This window comes from Polyodon spathula, chromosome 2 (assembly GCF_017654505.1).
Source record: "Polyodon spathula isolate WHYD16114869_AA chromosome 2, ASM1765450v1, whole genome shotgun sequence".
Classification (NCBI taxonomy): Eukaryota; Metazoa; Chordata; class Actinopteri; order Acipenseriformes; family Polyodontidae; genus Polyodon; species Polyodon spathula.
Genome location: NC_054535.1, coordinates 61,590,131 through 61,610,075, shown reverse-complemented (window position 1 = coordinate 61,610,075; position 19,945 = coordinate 61,590,131). Strand labels below are relative to the sequence as shown.

General features: G+C 40.0%; 1 protein-coding gene across 2 annotated transcripts in view; it reads left to right on the top strand.

The window, feature by feature from the left end:
• The first annotated feature begins 18,486 nt into the window (after positions 1-18,486).
• zgc:195282 (uncharacterized protein LOC100192223 homolog) overlaps positions 18,487-19,945 on the top strand; it is a 40,451-nt gene continuing 38,992 nt past the window's right edge. The window contains exon 1 of one of the 2 annotated variants that reach the window (XM_041226326.1): positions 18,487-18,608. In XM_041226326.1, coding sequence (XP_041082260.1) covers positions 18,566-18,608 — 43 coding nt within the window. In that variant the 5' untranslated portion in view covers positions 18,487-18,565. The remainder of the gene's footprint in view (positions 18,609-19,945) is intronic. The other variant, XM_041226336.1, reaches the window with a different exon arrangement.

The following is a 19,945-nucleotide window of genomic DNA, read 5'->3' as shown; positions in this document are numbered from 1 at the left end:
CAATTCTCTGTGTAAAAAAGTGTCTCCTATTTTCTGTTCTGAATGCCCCTTTTTCTAAACTCCATTTGTGACCCCTGGTCCTTGTTTCTTTTTTCAGGCTGAAAAAGTCCCTTGGGTCGACACTGTCAATACCTTTTAGAATTTTGAATGCTTGAATTAGGTCGCCACGTAGTCTTCTTTGTTCAAGACTGAACAGATTCAATTCTTTTAGCCTGTCTGCATATGACATGCGTTTTAAGCCCGGAATAATTCTGGTCACTCTTCTTTGCACTCTTTCTAGAGCAGCAATATCTTTTTTATAGCGAGGTGACCAGAACTGAACACAATATTCAAGATGAGGTCTTACTAGTGCATTGTACAGTTTTAACATTACTTCCCTTGATTTAAATTCAACACTTTTCACAATGTATCCGAGCATCTTGTTAGCCTTTTTTATAGCTTCCCCACATTGTCTAGATGAAGACATTTCTGAGTCAACAAAAACTCCTAGGTCTTTTTCATAGATTCCTTCTCCAATTTCAATATCTCCCATATGATATTTATAATGTACATTTTTATTTCCTGCGTGCAGTACCTTACACTTTTCTCTATTAAATGTCATTTGCCATGTGTCTGCCCAGTTCTGAATCTTGTCTAGATCATTTTGAATGACCTTTGCTGCTGCAACAGTGTTTGCCACTCCTCCTACTTTTGTGTCGTCTGCAAATTTAACAAGTTTGCTTACTATACCAGAATCTAAATCATTAATGTAGATTAGGAATAGCAGAGGACCTAATACTGATCCCTGTGGTACACCGCTGGTTACCACACTCCATTCTGAGGTTTTTCCTCTAATCAGTACTTTCTGTTTTCTACATGTTAACCACTCCCTAATCCATGTACATGTGTTTCCTTGAATCCCAACTACTTTCAGTTTGAGAATTAATCTTTTGTGCGGGACTTTGTCAAAAGCTTTCTGGAAATCTAAATAAACCATGTCATATGCTTTGCAATTATCCATTATGGATGTTGCATCCTCAAAAAAATCAAGCAAGTTAGTTAGGCACGATCTCCCTTTCCTAAAACCATGTTGACTGTCTCCCAGGACCCTGTTACCATATAGGTAATTTTCCATTTTGGATCTTATTATAGTTTCCATAAGTTTGCATATAATAGAAGTCAGGCTTACTGGTCTGTAGTTACCTGGTTCAGTTTTGTTTCCCTTTTTGTGGATCGGTATTACGTTTGCAATTTTCCAGTCTGTCGGTACCACCCCTGTGTCAAGAGACTGCTGCATGATCTTGGTTAGCGGTTTGTAAATTACTTCTTTCATTTCTTTGAGTACTACTGGGAGGATCTCATCCGGCCCAGGGGATTTGTTTATTTTAAGAGCTCCTAGTCCCTTTAACACTTCTGCCTCAGTTATGCTAAAGTTATTTAAAACTGGACAGGAACTGGATGACATGTGGGGCATGTTGTCAGTATCTTCCTTTGTAAAAACTTGTGAAAAGTAATCATTTAACATATTTGCTATTTTTTTTTCTTCATCTACGATTTTGCCATTTGTATCTCTTAAACATTTAATCTCCTCTTTGAATGTTCTCTTGCTGTTGTAATATTGGAAAAACATTTTGGAATTGGTTTTAGCTCCCTTAGCAATGTTTATTTCTATTTCTCTCTTGGCCTTTCTAACTTCCTTTTTGACTTGCGTTTGCAGTTCTGTGTACTCTTTCTGCGTACTTTCTTTTTGGTCCTTTTTTAATGCTCTGTAAAGTGCCTTTTTTCGCTGAATATTTTTTTTAATTGATCTATTAAACCATTTTGGCAATTTAGTTTTACATTTAGATTTGTCTACTTTAGGGATATAATTGTTTTGTGCCTCTAGTACTACATTTTTGAAGAACAACCATCCTTCTTCTGTGGGTGTTTTCTCTATTTTACTCCAATCTACTTCTGTTAGTCTCTGTTTCATACCTTCATAGTTTGCTTTTCTAAAATTGTAAACCTTAGCTTTAGTCATTTCTTTTGGGGATTTAAAAAACACTTCAAATGAGACCATGTTGTGGTCTGAGTTTGCCAGTGGTTCTCTGACCTCTGTTTTAGTTATTCTATCTTCATTATTTGAAAAGACTAAATCAAGGCATGCCTCCCCTCTAGTGGGTGCCTTCACAAATTGTGTTAGGAAGCAGTCATTTGTCATTTCCACCATTTCTATTTCATCCTTCGCGCTACCCACCGGGTTTTCCCATTTTATTTGGGGGAAGTTGAAATCCCCCATTAGTATGGCTTCTCCTTTGCTACACACATTTCTAATGTCATTGTATAACAGATTATTGTGCTCACCGTCTGAATCTGGCAGTCTATAGCATGCTCCTATTATTATGCCTTTTGAATTTTTGTCTGTTATTCTGACCCATATTGATTCGGTTTTATTTTCTTTGTCCAGGTTTAACACCTGGGCTTCAAGACTGTTTCTTATGTATAGCGCTACCCCTCCTCCTCTTCTGTCCTGCCTGTCTTTCCTATACAGTGTATACCCACAAATATTAAATTCGTCCCCATCACTCTCAGACAACCACGTTTCTGTAACACCTATCACATCATAGTTACCTGTTAGTGCAGTAGCTTCAAGTTCTAGAATTTTGTTTCTGATACTTCTAGCATTTAGATAAATACATTTAATGGTTGTCTTACCTGAGTTGTTGTTCTTGTTTTGATGCGGTCTCCCTTCTGTTTTTTTGTTGATTTCTCCCCCCTTCCTTTCTAGTTTAAATGCTTCCGAACCTGCTCGAGGATCTTTTCTCCGAGTAGACTAGTTCCCTTGTTATTTAAATGCAGTCCATCCCGTCTATACAGATAGTCCTCGTTGTAGAATGTGGTCCAACGATCAAGATAGGTGAAGCCTTCCCGTGTGCACCACATCTTCAGCCATGCGTTTTGATTAATTATTTCCAGCTGTCCATATGGTCCTTTGCAAGGTGCGGGTAGTATACCAGAAAATACCACAGTTTTGGTTTTCTCTTTTAATTTCCTTCCTAGCTCTCTGAATTTGTTTTGCAGGGATTTTGGTCTGTCTCTTCCAATGTTGTTTGTACCAATGTGGACGACTACTACCGGGTCGTCTCCTGTTCGTTCTAGGAGCCTGTCCACGTTTTCAGTGATGTGCTTGACCGAGGCTCCCGGAAGGCAGCACACTGTTGTAGTAAGGGGGTCTGTGATGAGTCAAAGGGTTTTCGGTCTGTGATTCAGCCTCCCGACAGTAGATGGCATCAAACCAACTCGGGACTTCCCTTACCAAGATCTCGTGACCATGGCAAAAGTCATCTTTTGAGGGGCGGCACCTTGGTGAGGGGCGGAAGTACGAGTATGTAACTTCCAGCCACTGGAGTCAAGTGAAGGATAAGGACACGTGTCGGTTGGGGATTGGTGTTCCACTGACTACAGAGGCGGGACATTACATACTAAAGGGAACGTACTACTGTGTTCGGGGTTGGTCCGAAAGTAAAGTAGGAGGAGTAACAGGTGGAGGGAGAGTCTGGTTTTGTGCAGCGGGATTTTTGAAACACTAACATTTCTTTTGTCTTTTTTTTTTGTTTATGTATGGGTCACCACGAAGACAAATTAAAGACGAGTCATCACAGTTTGTTTTGGATTCCACCCCTGCACTCCTTCCCTCACACCATTTTGTTTTCGTTTGTTATTTAATCCTTTTGTTGTGTATAGAAAATAAAAATAAATGATTTTATTTCTGTACACATAAATTACTGTCTGGACATTCCATTTAATACACTTTCGCCTCACAGGGTCCAAACTGCGAATTGAACTTGCTGTGTTTCTCAATATGGAGTCCCCAACAATCATGACCTCCCTTCTTTTTGCTGTCTGGTCACCACTGTCAATAGGGTCCTGGATGTTGTTCCTTTCATTCTCTTGTTGTTGGTTCTGCTCCTCAAAATTCTGAAGTGACTCAAATCTGTTGGTTGTTTTGATTTCTGGTGGTTGTGTTTGACAAAGTTTCTTTTTTTCCCTGCTTCTGCCTACCTGAACCCAGCTGTTCTGACCTTCTATCTCCCTGGTGGCTTTCAGTCTGTTAGGGGTGATGCAGACTTCCATGAATTGTGGGTGTGCCAGTTCCTCAAGATCCTGTTGCTGTCTCACTTCTTCCAGCTCCATTTCTAGCATACTTACTCGTTTATGCAAATCCTGGATCGCGCGGCACTTTACGCACACTTGGTTTAGCTCTGCTGGGTTTTCTCGGATTTCCCACATCAAGCAGGTGTCACAGATTACTGGCTTGAAGACCATGTTGATTTTTTTTTTTTTTTTTTTGAAGTTTAGTTTCTTCTGCAGCCGTCAACCTGCTTTCAAACTGCTTCGAAACTGCTCTGTACTTTTCCACGCCTGTACTTCTCCCACTCGCTGTCGCTGGGAAGACTGCCTCGTTTAACTGCGTTGTTCTGCTGTGCTGTTGGCTCCTCCCCTCGCCCGTGTCTCAAAACAGCGCTGAATTTGAATCAGCTGCTCCGAGTTTCAGCTTGTTTGTTATCAGAAAAACACACGCGGCTGTTTGACTTTGAGCTGCTGCTGTGTTTCCCCAATGTCCTCTGTTTTCTGATTAAAGCAATTCAAGATGCAATTTCTCCTTTCTGCTTCTAAACTGCTCTGTACTTTTCCACGCCTGTACTTCTCCCACTCGCTGTCGCTTCCACTCGCTGTCGCTGAAATTGCCAATTTCAGGTTGGTTTCACCCAAATTGTTCATAACCTGATATGGACCTTCCCAATTAACCTCCCATGCCCTGCCTTTTAAAAAGTTTTTTAGCATGACCTGGTCTCCAATTTCAAAGGAGACCCTATATGGGGGTTGAGAGGACTAAACTGCGTATTGATGTGCTGCCCCCATCCACTGATCTAGGTAGATCTACACCTGACTGGGTTGCAGCTTTGCCTGGAGTGCTAATGGTTATTAGAGCAAGTCCAGTGCGAACAACAGGATACCCCCTATTTGAGCTAATGACAGGAAGGACAATGCGGGTGGCACACCCCACAGGGGTCCCAACCCCTATTACGAACAAGGTTACTAATGACCAATTCCTTCAACAGGTACAATTAGCTCTCCAAAACAAACTTTTGGAAGCTCTCCAAAACATACACCATCTAATCGCTTAATTTCCTCAGGCAAACCTTTATTTTCAACAGATCATTTCTTACAATTTTCTCTTGTAAAATCATCTTGTTTTCAATTCTTCAATAGTTTGCCTCATTGCTCTTCTGCAATTAGCCTGTTTCACCTTCTTATGCTTTTCTTTTCCATTCCGAGACATACACTCCTGCCCTATAGTATTGACTGGTTCATTACTGTCTTTTGTATAGGGTCCCTCCTTGCCATGTTTAAAAACATAGTGCATACTCCAGATTCTCCAGTCATCCATTCGATGACCGTCACTATTATCTTCTAACATATTTGGAGTTGATCAGACTCCCAACAAAACACAAAACTAACAAAAAAACAACACTGTGGAAGGGTGGTGGGTAATTCACTGACACACGAGACAGAACAGTTGTACTTGGAACACCACCCAGGTGCCCAGTTTTATTTTTAGAACTTTTACGGTTTTACCCACAGAGGGCACCTTTGTCTGTGGGCTGCTTATTAACAATGATCAAAACAGCACCATGGTAATACCAAAGCTGGTAAGTGGAATAACTGTGGGCGCACTCGCAGGTGCTCAAAATAATATAGAAAACAGAAGGCGAAAAGAACAAGGGAAAATAAAACAGTAATAAAAACTACAAATAAAAGGTGCTGCACTCGGCAGCGTTATCCCGGTCGCTGCTACCCGCATGACCCGGATCACGGTCCTACTCTGTTGGCTCCCTGCCTGCTCTAAACAATAGTTCGGGGTCTGCCCAAGGGTTCCCCGCTGTCACTCGCTGACTTGTTCACTGTTCCCAGCTGGTCTCTCCATCCTCGACCAGCGCTTCCGCACACACAGCTCGTCTACAAAGACAGACCCGAGGAAACAGCAGAGCATTATTTTATAGGACCAACAATCTCCCAAGACTCGCCTCCCAACCATTCAGAGAGGGAGAAAGTCCACACACCCACTTTCCCACCTCCCCGTGTCACTGCCATGACTGACAGGCGGTTGTTGGACGACTGCCGCCCTCTTCCTGCAGCCCTGTGGACACGCCAGCAGAGTCAGCACAGAGCTCTCCCTGTTACAAACACTTTTCAGAAAAGAACACCAGTATAGCTCTGACATTCACATGCGTAGCAAACTGCTAATCAATTCTCGATCCATGTTTTCCATCAGTCTGATCAACGGAACTATTCCCAGTGGGAAAACTGCCAAAAGCAAAGATAATGTTGCAAGCCTTGGAGATCAACAAGAATTATTTGTATTGTGACCCTACACAATACGTACTGCAAAATACCATCTACATTGGAACTGCGGATCTGGAAAGCTGCAGTATTCATCGACACAGATTGACGTCTGTATATGGAAATCGAATAGTATTCAACATGTCTAATAGTAAATACTTTATGACTCGAAAGTAACTGAAGCAAATGCTATCAAGTTATGTGGAAACTGTTCTAGGAATAGAATATAACTTCCTGTTTTAGAGTGTGTAAGAAATGTATTGTTTGTTTGAAATGTGCAGCTCAAAAGGAGTTGCCTCGTAAATGCAGAGAATTTCATCATTACCCCATTTCTGAGCCAACTTTGCCCAACTGAGGTTGACAATATATTATTAGTTTGGTATATCACATTTAAACTAAATTAACATGGTAAAACTAATTTGCTAAATTAGGTACCGGAATGTTGGATTCCGTTCTGAATGGGAAGTTGAATTAATTCTCGTGCATACTGACACGATCGATTACAACAGTGGGCCAGTCTGTTTGGATTTGCGTGGGCCGTTGGTCTACGTTTTGATTTATAATAATTATTATTTTTTTCCCCTGCTGAGACTTACGCTGTTATTAACTTGGCAGTCTTGTTCTCTTGCGCGCACACATCACCACCAGGGTTACCAGATTTCTGCAGAGTTTATAGCCCAAAGTCACTTCATAAATAGCTCAAAAATAGCCTAATTATTTGTTTTAACTGAAAGCAAGCTTGTTATTAACACGTAGGCTATATGCATAAAAAAAACAATCAAAAGCTTTCATAAGAAAAGATACCTGTTATAAATTTGATAACAACTACAAGCCCCAGTAGAGCTCATCCATCCGTCACTATCAACAAAATTGTACGCAAGCTCCAAAGGGACAAATCAACATTCATACCAGGCCAGCAACCAAATTACAGCGTGACCCATTTATTGAAATATTAAGGCTGGTACTTTATCCTAAACAATATTTCAAACATGAAAACAGTTCAATCTTTTAAAGTTATACCACTAATTACATTATCAACCCACGACTCCTTAATATTTCACGTGGCTGTGTTTTTGAAGTAGCCCAATTCCATGACCTGGCAACACTGATCACCAAACCAGTCATTTCTTGGATAGATCCAATATCACAATATCTAAGGGAGGAAGTGGGGGGGGGGGGCACTCCCTCATTGGACTTGCCCGGATTTTTCTTAGAACGAGATTGGTCAGCCAGATTTCGTCTTTCGTTTGAACCTCTTGTATTGATAGTGGATGAGTGTCAGTTTAAAAAATGTAGAGAAAAAGAGAAGGTGGGGTAAAAAAGATGAGAGACAAACGGCAACGGTCTCTCTAGGCAGGTGCCACAAAGTGCACAAAAATAACAGACATGTTCCATAGGACGGCTGGCAGTAGGGAGAGCGAGGGATGTCAGGATGCCAGTGTTAATCAACGGAATCAGCATAGGGAGCCCACTGAAGAAGAAGACACTGTGGCAGGGTCGAGCACAGCAGGTACAAGCAGTAGAGTTTATGGTTGCATTAAAATAGATTCAAGACTCGGCTGTAATAACGCCCATGCTGTGACTATATACATATCTCAAGCCTTTTGCTTTTATAAAACAGTTACACCAATATTTTTAACTTTAGTCACTTTTTGAGATCTAAACTATATACACGATATATCATGGCCTCTCCCGCGTTTTGCCTTTATAAAACAGCTACACCAATATTTGTAACGTTAGTCAGCTATGTATAGCTATGCTAAGCTCCACTAGCAAATCAACTAGGCGTCCTATGCTAGCTAGCTGGGTTACTAAAAGAAAAAAACATTATCTCAAACATTTACCAGGTCGCGTCTCTGTCTCTCTTCACTATTTAGCTGGTTACCCTTGATATAAACTGAAACAAAATCATGGCAAGCCGAGCTAATGGTGGTATTAGCCAATTTTTATTTGTAAAACCATAGCATGACGTGCCATTTGGCTGTAGTATTGCCCCCTACTGGACACTTTCAGCGTAGATTTCACATTGCATGTATTGTATCACACTAACAAAATCCCAAATTCTAAAGCAATTGTTTCACACGAGTTTGAATGGGTTTGACACTTAGGCCGACGTTGATTAGGTTGTTGCACAAAGACATAATTTATGGAACGGTGAGAAGACCTAACATTGGCCTATGGTTGAATACAGCACAGCTAGATCGCTGTTTTGACCAATCAGAGAGGATGACCGGAACTATCTGTTTTATAAATTAAACAAGCTATATTCTTGTGAGTATTCTTTCAAATTATATATAGTTTGCTAAAGGTATTAATTAAATTGATTGCTGTTATTCTTTTATGCATATTAAAGCAGATACAGCATGGTCTGAGGAGCGAGAGAGGGAAAGAGAAGTAGAGAGAGACAAGATGTAGACATATGAAGTGAATGCAGAGGGGTGAGAGAGGGGCAGAATGGGTGCTGTTGCAAGGTCCAGTGCAGAGAGAACAACAGCTGAGGAAAGAGAAGGAGAGAGAGACAAGATGCAGACATATGAAGTGTATGCAGGGGGTCAGCTGGTAGCTTTGATTACTTCACATAAGAACATAAGAACATAAGAAAGTTTACAAACGAGAGGAGGCCATTCGGCCCATCTTGCTCGTTTGGTTGTTAGTAGCTTATTGATCCCAAAATCTCATCAAGCAGCTTCTTGAAGGATCCCAGGGTGTCAGCTTCAACAACATTACTGGGGAGTTGATTCCAGACCCTCACAATTCTCTGTGTAAAAAAGTGCCTCCTATTTTCTGTTCTGAATGCCCCTTTTTCTAAACTCCATTTGTGACCCCTGGTCCTTGTTTCTTTTTTCAGGCTGAAAAAGTCCCTTGGGTCGACACTGTCAATACCTTTTAGAATTTTGAATGCTTGAATTAGGTCGCCACGTAGTCTTCTTTGTTCAAGACTGAACAGATTCAATTCTTTTAGCCTGTCTGCATATGACATGACTTTTAAGCCCGGAATAATTCTGGTCGCTCTTCTTTGCACTCTTTCTAGAGCAGCAATATCTTTTTTATAGCGAGGTGACCAGAACTGCACACAATATTCAAGATGAGGTCTTACAAGTGCATTGTACAGTTTTAACATTACTTCCCTTGATTTAAATTCAACACTTTTCACAATGTATCCGAGCATCTTGTTGGCCTTTTTTATAGCTTCCCCACATTGTCTAGATGAAGACATTTCTGAGTCAACAAAAACTCCTAGGTCTTTTTCATAGATTCATTCTCCAATTTCAATATCTCCCATATGATATTTATAATGTACATTTTTATTTCCTGCGTGCAGTACCTTACACTTTTCTCTATTAAATGTCATTTGCCATGTGTCTGCCCAGTTCTGAATCTTGTCTAGATCATTTTGAATGACCTTTGCTGCTGCAACAGTGTTTGCCACTCCTCCTACTTTTGTGTCGTCTGCAAATTTAACAAGTTTGCTTACTATACCAGAATCTAAATCATTAATGTAGATTAGGAATAGCAGAGGACCTAATACTGATCCCTGTGGTACACCGCTGGTTACCACACTCCATTCTGAGGTTTTTCCTCTAATCAGTACTTTCTGTTTTCTACATGTTAACCACTCCCTAATCCATGTACATGTGTTTCCTTGAATCCCAACTGCGTTCAGTTTGAGAATTAATCTTTTGTGCAGGACTTTGTCAAAAGCTTTCTGGAAATCTAAATAAACCATGTCATATGCTTTGCAATTATCCATTATGGATGTTGCATCCTCAAAAAAATCAAGCAAGTTAGTTAGGCACGATCTCCCTTTCCTAAAACCATGTTGACTGTCTCCCAGTACCCTGTTACCATATAGGTAATTTTCCATTTTGGATCTTATTATAGTTTCCATAAGTTTGCATATAATAGAAGTCAGGCTTACTGGTCTGTAGTTACCTGGTTCAGTTTTGTTTCCCTTTTTGTGGATCGGTATTACGTTTGCAATTTTCCAGTCTGTCGGTACCACCCCTGTGTCAAGAGACTGCTGCATGATCTTGGTTAGCGGTTTGTAAATTACTTCTTTCATTTCTTTGAGTACTACTGGGAGGATCTCATCCGGCCCAGGGGATTTGTTTATTTTAAGAGCTCCTAGTCCCTTTAACACTTCTGCCTCAGTTATGCTAAAGTTATTTAAAACTGGACAGGAACTGGATGACATGTGGGGCATGTTGTCAGTATCTTCCTTTGTAAAAACTTGTGAAAAGTAATCATTTAACATATTTGCTATTTTTTTTTCTTCATCTACGATTTTGCCATTTGTATCTCTTAAACATTTAATCTCCTCTTTGAATGTTCTCTTGCTGTTGTAATATTGGAAAAACATTTTGGAATTGGTTTTAGCTCCCTTAGCAATGTTCATTTCTATTTCTCTCTTGGCCTTTCTAACTTCCTTTTTGACTTGCGTTTGCAGTTCTGTGTACTCTTTCTGCGTACTTTCTTTTTGGTCCTTTTTTAATGCTCTGTAAAGTGCCTTTTTTCGCTGAATATTTTTTTTAATTGATCTATTAAACCATTTTGGCAATTTAGTTTTACATTTAGATTTGTCTACTTTAGGGATGTAATTGTTTTGCGCCTCTAGTACTACATTTTTGAAGAACAACCATCCTTCTTCTGTGGGTGTTTTCTCTATTTTACTCCAATCTACTTCTGTTAGTCTCTGTTTCATGCCTTCATAGTTTGCTTTTCTAAAATTGTAAACCTTAACTTTAGTCTTTACTTTTGGGGATTTAAAAAACACTTCAAATGAGACCATGTTATGGTCTGAGTTTGCCAGTGGTTCTCTGACCTCTGTTTTAGTTATTCTATCTTCGTTATTTGAAAAGACTAAATCAAGGCATGCCTCCCCTCTAGTGGGTGCCTTCACAAATTGTGTTAGGAAGCAGTCATTTGTCATTTCCACCATTTCTATTTCATCCTTCGCGCTACCCACCGGGTTTTCCCATTTTATTTGGGGGAAGTTGAAATCCCCCATTAGTATGGCTTCTCCTTTGCTACACACATTTCTAATGTCATTGTATAACAGATTATTGTGCTCACCGTCTGAATCTGGCGGTCTATAGCATGCTCCTATTATTATGCCTTTTGAATTTTTGTCTGTTATTCTGACCCATATTGCCCTCATTCCAAAGATCTGGACACATTTTTTTGTTATCAAACAAAACAAGCTCGAAGAAATGCCATTGCCAATGTTCAGAAAGTCTTCCACTACAAGGATGGAACCAACCACAAGTGTCTGTTTAGCCTTCTCAAAGCCCTCTTATGACAGTCCATTTGTTAAAGGCGGCACAAAAACCTGGTCACGTGTGCATCAGAGACTAGAGAGGAGAATGAACAACGTATTGCCCATAGAGACAGTGCATACACATACTTCTTGAGATCTAGCAAGGCAGACATCAAGAGCTTACTAAGCAGCAACCAAATGTCTGCACATAGAAAACATGTGCGAAAGAGACGTCAGGTGCTGGAGCGTCTAATAGATGAGGTCAAAGTGATAGACAAACGTGGCCTTAGTTACAGGGGATCCAAATCTGATGGTGCATATACCTTAGAGAACATGGCTGTTGACCATGGTAACTTTATGGAGTTCATTCTTCTGCTCAGCAAATATGTTGTGTGCCTGCAGTGCTCAGTCATCCTTAGATAATTCACAGATGTTGTTCATGAGAAGCTGATAGCTGTGGTTGAGTGTGAGTCATTTGTAAAGCTACTGAAACATGTTCTGTAAAAAGATAACATTGATATAACTAAATGTGTCGGTAATACAACTGATGTAGCTGCAAACATGCAGGGGCAATACCAGGGGTTCTCTGCATTACTGTCAGCACAGTCTCCCAACCAAGTGCATGTCAGGTGTTATGCACATATACTAAGTCTGGTGTTGGCAGACACTGCAAGAGTTTAATAGTGTTTATTTCACTATTAGAACATAAGAAAGTTTACAAACAAGAGGAGGCCATTTAGCCCATCTTGCTCGTTTGATTGTTAGTAGCTTATTGATCCCAAAATCTCATCAAGCAGCTTCTTGAAGGATCCCAGGGTGTCAGCTTCAAAAACATTACTGGGGAGTTGATTCCAGACCCACGCAATTCTCTGTGTAAAAAAGTGCCTCCTATTTTCTGTTCTGAATGCCCCTTTGTCTAATCTCCATTTGTGACCCATGGTCCTTGTTTCTTTTTTCAGGCTGAAAAAGTCCCTTGGGTCGACACTGTCAATACCTATTAGAATTATAAATGCTTGAATTAGGTTGCCACGTAGTCTTCTTTGTTCAAGACTGAACAGATTCAGTTCTTTTAGCCTGTCTGCATATGACATGCCTTTTAAACCCAGAATAATTCTGGTCGCTCTTCTTTGCACTCTTTCTAGAGCAGCAATATCTTTTTTTTATAGCGAGGTGACCAGAACTGCACACAATATTCAAGATGAGGTCTTACTAGTGCATTGTACAGTTTTAACATTACTTCCCTTGATTTAAATTCAACACTTTTCACAATGTATCCGAGCATCTTGTTAGCCTTTTTTATAGCTTCCCCACATTGTCTAGATGAAGACATTTCTGAGTCAACAAAAACTCCTAGGTCTTTTTCATAGATTCCTTCTCCAATTTCAATATCTCCCATATGATATTTATAATCTACATTTTTATTTCCTGCGTGCAGTACCTTACACTTTTCTCTATTAAATGTCATTTGCCATGTGTCTGCCCAGTTCTGAATCTTGTCTAGATCATTTTGAATGACCTTTGCTGCTGCAACAGTGTTTGCCACTCCTCCTACTTTTGTGTCGTCTGCAGATTTAACAAGTTTGCTTACTATACAAGAATCTAAATCATTAATGTAGATTAGGAATAGCAGAGGACCTAATACTGATCCCTGTGGTACACCGCTGGTTACCACACTCCATTCTGAGGTTTTTCCTCTAATCAGTACTTTTTGTTTTCTACATGTTAACCACTCCCTAATCCATGTACATGTGTTTCCTTGAATCCCAACTACGTTCAGTTTGAGACTTAATCTTTTGTGCGGGACTTTGTCAAAAGCTTTCTGGAAATCTAAATAAACCATGTCATATGTTTTGCAATTATCCATTATCGTTGTTGCATCCTCAGAAAAATCAAGCAAGTTAGTTAGACATGATCTCCCTTTCCTAAAACCATGTTGACTGTCTCCCAGGACCCTGTTACCATATAGGTAATTTTCCATTTTGGATCTTATTATAGTTTCCATAAGTTTGCATATAATAGAAGTCAGGCTTACTGGTCTGTAGTGACCTGGTTCAGTTTTGTTTCCCTTTTTGTGGATCGGTATTATGTTTGCAATTTTCCAGTCTGTCGGTACCACCCCTGTGTCAAAAGACTGCTGCATGATCTTGGTTAGCGGTTTGTAAATTACTTCTTTCATTTCTTTGAGTACTACTGGGAGGATCTCATCCGGCCCAGGGGATTTGTTTATTTTAAGAGCTCCTAGTCCCTTTAACACTTCTGCCTCAGTTATGCTAAAGTTGTTTAAAACTGGATAGGAACTGGATGACATGTGGGGCATGTTGTCAGTATCTTCCTTTGTAAAAACTTGTGAAAAGTAATCATTTAATATATTTGCTATTTTTTTTTCTTCATCTACGATTTTGCCATTTGTATCTCTTAAACATTTAACCTCCTCTTTGAATGTTCTCTTGCTGTTGTAATATTGGAAAAACATTTTGGAATTGGTTTTAGCTCCCTTAGCAATGTTCATTTCTATTTCTCTCTTGGCCTTTCTAACTTCCTTTTTGACTTGCGTTTGCAGTTCCGTGTACTCTTTCTGCGTACTTTCTTTTTGGTCCTTTTTTAATGCTCTGTAAAGTGCCTTTTTTCGCTGAATATTTTTTTTAATTGATCTATTAAACCATTTTGGCAATTTAGTTTTACATTTAGATTTGTCTACTTTAGGGATGTAATTGTTTTGTGCCTCTAGTACTACATTTTTGAAGAACAACCATCCTTCTTCTGTGGGTGTTTTCTCTATTTTACTCCAATCTACTTCTGTTAGTCTCTGTTTCATACCTTCATAGTTTGCTTTTCTAAAATTGTAAACCTTAGCTTTAGTCATTACTTTTGGGGTTTTAAAAAACACTTCAAATGAGACCATGTTGTGGTCTGAGTTTGCCAGTGGTTCTCTGACCTCTGTTTTAGTTATTCTGTCTTCGTTATTTGAAAAGACTAAATCAAGGCATGCCTCCCCTCTAGTCGGTGCCTTGACAAATTGTGTTAGGAAGCAGTCATTTGTCATTTCCACCATTTTAATTTCATCCTTCGTGCTACCCACCAGGTTTTCCCATTTTATATGGGGGAAGTTGAAATCCCCCATTAGTATGGCTTCTCCTTTGCTACATGCATTTCTAATGTCATTGTATAACAGATTATTTTGCTCACCGTCTGAATCTGGCGGTCTATAGCATGCTCCTATTATGCCCTTTGATTTTTTGTCCGTTATTCTGACCCATATTGATTCAGCTTTATTTACTTTGTCCAGGTTTAACACCTGGGCTTCAAGACTGTTTCTTATGTATAGCGCTACCTCTCCTCCTCTTCTGTCCTGCCTGTCTTTCCTATACAGTGTATACCCACAAATATTATATTCGTCCCCATCACTCTCAGACAACCAAGTTTCACTAACACCTATCACATCATAGTTACTTGTTAGTGCAGTAGCTTCAAGTTCTAGAATTTTGTTTCTGATACTTCTAGCATTTAGATAAATACATTTAATGGTTGTCTTACCCGAGTTGTTGTTCTTGTTTTGATGCGGTCTCCCTTCTGTTTTTTTGTTGATTTCTACCCCCTTCCTTTCTAGTTTAAATGCTTCTGAACCTGCCTTGAAGCGGAGGCTGTGTAGTAAGCCGGTGCTATGCAGCCCGGATTTTGGTAAGAGGTTCACCCTGCAGACTGATACGTCAGAGACAGGTCTCGGGGCAGTGTTGTCGCAGGAGGTTCGGGGGAAGCGAGCACCCAGTCCTGTATATCAGCAGGAAGCTCCTTCCCCATGAGAAAAATTATAGCACCATCGAGAAGGAGTGTCTCGCAGTAAAATGGGCAGTCGAGTCACTCCGGTACTACCTCCTGGGGCGACACTTCACCCTGGTTACAGATTATGCCCCCTTAGCATGGCTTCACCGGATGAAAGATAGCAACGCCAGAATCACACGGTGGTACTTGGCCTTGCAGCCCTATGCTTTCAGGGTAGTCCACTGAGCAGGAAAGCTGCATCAAAATGCAGACTTTTTCTCTCAGGAAAGCATGGGGGTGTAAGATTTTCGAATGAACCGGTGGTGTCATTCTGAGGGAAAGGATATGTAGCAGGGAGAGATCTGTGCTGACTCTGCTGGCGTGTTCACGGGCTGCAGGAAGAGGGCGGCAGTCGTCCAACAACTGCCTGTGAGTCATGGCAGTGACACGGGGAGGTGGGAAAGTGGGTGTGTGGACTTTCCCCCTCTCTGAATGGCTGAGAGGCGAGTCTTGGGTGATTGTTGGTACTATAAAATAACGCTCTGCTGTTTCCTCAGGGCTGCCCTTATAGACTCGCTGAGTCTGTGGAAACACTGGTCGCAGACCGAGAACCAGCCGGGAGAGAAAAAGACACGAAAGTGTTACAGTGAGACAGTGAGAGCGGGGAACCCTTGGGCAGATCCCTTAAGAATATAACAGAGCAGGCTAGGTAGCTGGCAGCGTAGGACGGAGATCCGGGTCACACGGGCAGCAGCGACCGGGATATTGCTGCAGAGTGCAGCACCTTTTATTTGTAGTTTTGTTATTGTGTTATTTTGTCCCTTGTTACTTTTGCCTTCTGTTTTCATTGTTATTTCTTTGGGCTGCTGCAAGGCCTGCCGTTTTCACGGCACCTTTTGAGTTATAGTTTGGGGTATTGTGTTTTATTTTGCACTCTTTGTACAGTTTGCTGTATTTGTCCTCTGTGCGTTACCATCGCTGGTAACGTCACATGACCGCCTTTATTTTACTTTCGTTTTCTGTTTTTGTTAATAAATCCTGTGCGCCTGTGCCGGCGTTTCAACACCACCTCTTTCTCTCTGTATGCTTTAACAGCGGCTATCCACACGTGTGACCCAAGGAAGACCCTGTCACAGGGAGATACTGAAATTAAAGGAATCTATGAAAAAGACCTAGGAGTTTTTGTTGACTCAAATGTCTTCATCTAGACAATGTGAGGAAGCTATAAAAAAGGCCAACAAGATGCTCAGATAAATTGTGAAATGTGTTGAATTTAAATCAAGGGAAGTAATGTTAAAACTGTACAATGCATTAGTAAGACCTCATCTTGAATATTGTGTTCAGTTCTGGTTACCTCACTACAAAAAGGATATTGCTGCTCTAGAAAGAGTGCAAATAAGAGCGACCAGAATTATTTTGGGTTTAAAAGGCATGTCATATGCAGACAGGCTAAAAGAATTGAATCTGTTCAGTCTTGAACAAAGAAGACTACGCTGCAACCTAATTCAACCATTCTAAACGGTATTGACAGTGTCGACCCAAGAGACTTTTTCAACCTGAAAAAAGAAACAAGGACCAGGGGTCACAAATGGAAATTAGAAAAGGGGCATTCAGAACAGAAAATAGGAGGCACTTTTTTACACAGAGAATTGTGAGGGTCTGGAATCAACTCCCCAGTAATGTTGTTAAAACTGTCACCCTGGGATCCTTCAAAAAGCTGCTTGATGAGATTCTGGGATCAATAAGCTACTAACAACCAAACGAGCAAGATGGGCTGAATGGCCTTCTCTCGTTTGTAAACTTTCTTATGTTTTAAAAAAACATTGTACTCACACAGTCCCTGTCAGAAACACCCCCCCCCCCCCCCCCCCCCCCCCCCCCCCCCCCCCCTCCTCCCCCCCCCCCCCCCCCCTCCCCCCCCCCCCCCCCCCCCCCCCCCCCCCCCCTCCCCCCTATCCTATAAACAGCTCCACAGACTCGCGTCCAGCATTGTGCTGCACGCTCAATAAACATCTCAGTTCTTTGTATGCTGACCGGCACCATGCCCTATAAGGCATAATGCTAGCTCTTTGTAGATTCATTATTGAGAGAGTAGCACAATATTGAGTTTCTGTGCATTCACTGGCTTACCATCATGCAAAATGTTATCTTTCAGAAGCTCTGAAATCAGAGCAGATCTCATCTGTTCCTCTGGCATTGCTGACATTTTCTTTCTTTAAGAAAAAGTCCCTTAGCTAGCAGAGACTGTGTCCAGGAAGAAGCTGACCCTGGGGTTGGGTGGCATGGGGATATTACAAATGGAGACAGAAAAGGTGTCCTGAAACTTTTTTTATTCCTGTTGGACCACAATGTAGTATCTTTTTTTTCTTTTTTAAAAAGACCCCCTCAGAACTTCCACTATGGGTATTTTACTTTGTGAACCTCAGAAAACATCTCCAAAGTTTGCACTGTGTGAACCAGTAGACCTTATAAAACTAGACAGTTGAAGACAGGTGAATATACTGGTACGATACATCTTATACAGCCGATGCTGGTAGATGTTATACAGTATAATTCAAGGAGCAATGTACAGCAAAAACAAGACTTAATAAAGCCGGTTGTAATGAAGTAGTTTATTTGTATCATATAAATACAATTCAATAGGTGTAGCTACCCCAGGTCACATTTAAATTACAGTAAATCATATGCAACAACTCCACTTTGGTACATAATTTCTAAATGAACTGGTGCCCTTACCCACATGCAAAAGCACATTACACTCCAAGAATTCTTTCAAAAACAGACTGCATCCCCCTTAATAGGGTAAATATTATTAAAACACTAAGACATTCCTGGGGAATAACCTACATTCTTGTAATTACTGAAGTGCAATTCCATGTAATACAATTATAACTGCAATTTTTATCACTCCAGTATCAGCATACGGAAGCCATGTATGTCTCACCACGAAAAGAGAATCATCTTACGATATTACTTGCATAATATCCTAAAACAAACAAAAAAAAGTAGTTAAACATTTTTGCTGTTACTTCAGTTTTTTAGATGAAAAGATCAAGATTATAAGGCTCTTTTGTTTCTGTACTCATACCACATCCTGGTTCACAGAAACACACATCAGCTACATCACAGTGGTAACAGGTTTCCTGTCAGTTTGCAGGTCTTTGCATACACAGACAGTTTTTGAAAATGGTTGCCTTCTGTCCCATCTGTGGAAAACCTGTCTACTTTGGTAAGTCCCCTTCTCTTGTCAATTTTGGATTTACATCAAAAAGTTGGATCATTTTTAATATTCTTCCTTCCACAGTTTGTAATAATTTAGTTTATTTATGTATTTTAGCACCAAAAGATTACTGGTTGCCTTAATCTAACAAAAGTGTAGAAAATAGCAATCATTTGATTATTTTAATAAACAATATAGAAAAAGCCCACACTTTTCACTTAAAGTTTTAAAGAATTACCAGCAGGTAGACAAACAATGGTATATATAAATATGTCTAGCTTTGGGCAGTGGTTTCATAAGCTTGACTGTATATTCATTAAATGAGGATTGATTTTGTCTGCTGGTTGCCACACATGCTGATAAAAGAAACAAAGTCTACCTATAGTCGTTATTTTTGACAATCATTATCATTGAACTGTTCAGCCATCTGGGGCATTTTATAAACAATTTGTTTTTGAAAAGAAATAAAATTAGAATCGAACAATAGAATAGAATAACAAAAAAGGTAAAGACTAGAGTAAACTGTAGAAGTAGGGCCAAATTTACAAAAAAAAAAAAAAAGTAGGGGCCAAAATTACTCTGTCCTCAGATTCATATTGTTTGTTGTTTATTTTAAATTTGTTACTTGTATTTGTTATTTGACCTGGAGAAAAAACTCTCTCTGTTCAAAAGAGCAAGGATGGTCTGTGTTCATCCTCAGTCAGAATTGCATGAAATATCCAAGTTGAACTACTTGGCAGAAATAAACTGGACAGGAAACATTGGCTCTCTGAATATAAAGCATCTTTCACAACACGCTTAGGAATTCTGCCATTGTGTCAACCATTTCACTAAAGACCGAGCAGACAAAAAAATATAATGCAAAAAAAATACTACAATGTACCTAACATGTCTAATCCTTAACATTATGCAAAGGGGAGCTATTTGTAATGAGTTGTGTTGAAATCTTAGATGATGACAAACAGGAAGTATAGAAGAGTAGAACAGGATGCATCACAGGATGTTGGCCTGGCTGAAACTACTTCAAACTACCTCAAACCAAAGGACTGTGATTAAAAAAATGCCCTGTCGACATGTATAGTGGAATTTGTGGTAACTAGGACGTTCTTGATCCTGCAAGAAAACACAGCTTTTATATATATAATCTATATATATATATATATATATATATATATATATATATATATATATATATATAGTTTTTGTAATTGTGAAATTGCTAATTAATTTCAGTTTAAAGGCCATTCTTATTGTTGGTGTATTTAATATATTTGTTCATCCCGCTATAGAGAGGAGGGTTGAGCAGAAGCCATCATAAAGTTTGAAAGTTACATAGGTGTAATACA